At 51.2% G+C, this 3,259-nt stretch overlaps 1 protein-coding gene across 1 annotated transcript in view; it reads right to left on the reverse strand.

The window, feature by feature from the left end:
- Positions 1-1,769: 1,769 nt before the first annotated feature.
- c12h7orf25 (chromosome 12 C7orf25 homolog) overlaps positions 1,770-3,259 on the reverse strand; it is a 1,623-nt gene continuing 133 nt past the window's right edge. The window contains exons 2-3 of the mRNA XM_034887308.1: positions 1,901-2,526; positions 1,770-1,859 (exon numbers count right to left, since the gene is read on the reverse strand). Of these exons, the coding sequence (XP_034743199.1) occupies positions 1,905-2,526 (622 nt within the window). The 3' untranslated portion in view covers positions 1,770-1,859; positions 1,901-1,904. The remainder of the gene's footprint in view (positions 1,860-1,900; positions 2,527-3,259) is intronic.

The following is a 3,259-nucleotide window of genomic DNA, read 5'->3' on the forward strand; positions in this document are numbered from 1 at the left end:
GGACTACTGGAGTCACTAGGGACTACTGGACTCACTGGGGACTACTGGACTACTGGAGTCACTGGGGACTACTGGACTCACAGGGGACTACTGGACTACTGGAGTCACTGGGGACTACTGGACTCACAGGGGACTACTGGACTACTGGACTCAATAGGGACTACTGGACTACTGGAGTCACTAGGGACTACTGGACTCACTGGGGACTACTGGACTACTGGAGTCACTAGGGACTACTGGACTCACTGGGGACTACTGGACTACTGGAGTCACTGGGGACTACTGGACTACTGGAGTCACTGGGGACTACTGGACTCACTGGGGACTAGTGGACTCACTGGGTAATCAGAATTATCTCGGCGTTCCAGTGCATTATACTGATGAAAAGTGGGCGCTGCATTCACGTGCTCTGACTGGAATGAAAACAGAGGACAGACATTATGCTGAGACATGCGCGGGACACTGTATTAAAGTTGCACAGCAGTGGAATGTGTCAAATAAAGTCCCCGCAGTTAGGACAGATAGTACAAATAGAGACAAAATCTGATCGCTGCTGCAAGCCTTCTGATCATGTCCCCTGCTTTGTCTCCAGCGTTCTGTCACAGTGTCTCTGCTTAACAGCGCGTTGGACAATGTCCCTCAGTGTCTGCTTTACAGCGCGTTGGACAATGTCCCTCAGTGTCTCTGCTTAACAGTGCGTTGGACAATGTCCCTCAGTGTCTGCTTTACAGCGCGTTGGACAATGTCCCTCATTGTCTGCTTTACAGCGCGTTGGACAATGTCCCTCATTGTCTCTGCTTTACAGCACGTAGGACAGTGTCCCACAGTGTCTCTGCTTAACAGTGCGTTGGACATTGTCCCAAAGTGTCTCTGCTTAACAGTGCCCCTCAGTGTCTCTGCTTAACAGCGCGTTGGACAGTGTCCCACAGTGTCTCTGCTTAACAGTGCATTGGACCGTGTCCCACAGTGTCTCTGCTTAACAGTGTCCCTCAGTGTCTCTGCTTAACAGCGCGTTGGACAGTGTCCTGTGAAGTGCAGTAAAGTTGTGGGGCTCTAAACCCAGTCCAGCAAGGCTGCAGAGTTAGAGCAACAACAGAAGGACGTGGACATAAGAAGGAGTTGCTTAGCAACACGTTCCAACCACATGGACACCTCTGGACATGATGAATACATTATACTTTATACACTATATACACTACTTTATACACTACTTTATACACTATATACACTACTTTATGCACTATATACACTACATACACTACTTTAGAATTATTTACTTTTGCAATTAATCAGGGAAATTATGCAATTAAAACTTTTAATTGCTGCCCAGCTCTAATATATATATATATATAGAGATAGATAGATAGATAGATAGATAGATAGATAGATAGAGAGAGAGAGAGAGAGAGATAGATATGCGACCGGTGATTGAGTTGCATCCGTGGAGCTCAGGAAGTGGCACTCTAACTTCTACATTATCTTTATCCTGAATCTAAAACCCGACCAATCACTGAGTGAGGTTTGATGTCACAGTGATGATGTCACAGTAAGACATGACAGCAGAGCAGGAAGTGACTGTGAAGCTTTATTGATCTTTGAAACAGAAACATAACAGCAGACGTTCTTCTTAAACCAAAGCGTTGCCGTGAGAAAGTAATCTCAAAGCTTAAACTCCCATCAGCCCCAGCTGCACCGTAGCAGCATAGGTGAAACGTGACCCTAAAACAATCTCAAAGAAAAAAGAATGATGCTTTTTAAGCTTTATTAAAAGGTTTGTTGTGCCTGATTCTGCCCAGTGCTTGGAGACTCAAACTCCCATCAGCCCTGGCCGCATCAGCCTCTAACTCCCATGATCCCCGCCTCCAACACCCATGATTTCCTCTAACTCCCATGATCCCCGGCGGTCAGACGGGCGTGGCCCTCCACTCCTTCCCCTCGGTGAGTGCGCGGGGGGGGTGGGTGAACACACTGTAGCGGACGCCCTGATTGGCCGCGGCGCGGATGAAGCGGCTGTTGGCCGTCATGGTAACGGCCCGTAGCGAGTCCCCGGTGCCGAAGATGCTGAGCGAGCGCGGCGTCACCTTGGCGCTGGGCGCCAGGCGCAGCGTGCGCGGCGAGGGCCGGTCCTCCACCACGGTGACGCGCTGCAGCAGCGCCGCGGCACGCTGGCGCTCACCCGGCCCCCCCAGCGTCTGCAGGATCAGCTGGAAGTCGTCCACGGCGGCGCGACAGGCGAACAGCTCCTTCCCCGCCATAAAGGCGTGCAGCGGCGGCAGCACCGGCGCCCGGCGCTCCTCCGCCGCCTGCTCCGTCAGCACCGGCTCCCGGAACGCCAGGCGGCAGCGGCCGTGGCTCAGCGCCGACACCAGCGTGATCAGGGTGGTGATGTCCAGGTTCACCCGCTGGCACGACGCCACGGGGGGGTGGGGGGGGAACGCCAGGCGGGCCAGCACGCCCCCCCCCTCGCCATGCACACGGGGCTCAGGACACTCTGCCTCCTTGGCGGCAGCGTCGTCACGGTTACAGCTGCAAAGATTTAGACGTTAGTTAGAGTCAGTGTGTCCGGCTGTGTGTGTCTGTGTTTAAATGTGTGTGTGTTTGTCTGTATATATGTGTGTGTGTGTGTGTGTGTGTGTGTGTCTGTATGTGTGTCTGTATGTGTATGTGTGTGTGTGTGTGTGTGTCTTCCTGTGACACACTGAGCTCCTCTCTCCTCCATCTTTCTATCCTTAAATTTATGTGCATCCATGTCCAAGAAATGATTGTTAGTTAATAACCTAGTTAATAACCTAGTTAATAACCTAGTTAATAACCTAGTTAATAACCTAGTTCCTAACCTAGTTAATAACCTAGTTAATAACCTAGTTCCTAACCTAGTTAATAACCTAGTTCCTAACCTAGTTAATAACCTAGTTAATAACCTAGTTCCTAACCTAGTTAATAACCTAGTTAATAACCTAGTTCCTAACCTAGTTAATAACCTAGTTAATAACCTAGTTCCGAATCAGGGAGGTAGCAGCTGTTGCCATGGTCCCGCTACACGTCCTGCTACGTCCTGCTACGCTCTGCTACGTCCTGCTACGTCCTGCTACGCTCTGCTACGTCCTGCTACACTATGCTACGTCCTGCTGCGTCCTGCTACGTCCTGCTACACTCTGCTACGTCCTGCTACACTCTGCTACGTCCTGCTGCGTCCTGCTACGCTCTGCTACGTCCTGCTACGCTCTGCTACGTCCTACTGCGTCCTGCTGCGTCCTGC

The sequence above is a fragment of the Etheostoma cragini genome, chromosome 12 (genome assembly GCF_013103735.1).
Source record: "Etheostoma cragini isolate CJK2018 chromosome 12, CSU_Ecrag_1.0, whole genome shotgun sequence".
In the NCBI taxonomy this organism is placed as follows: Eukaryota; Metazoa; Chordata; class Actinopteri; order Perciformes; family Percidae; genus Etheostoma; species Etheostoma cragini.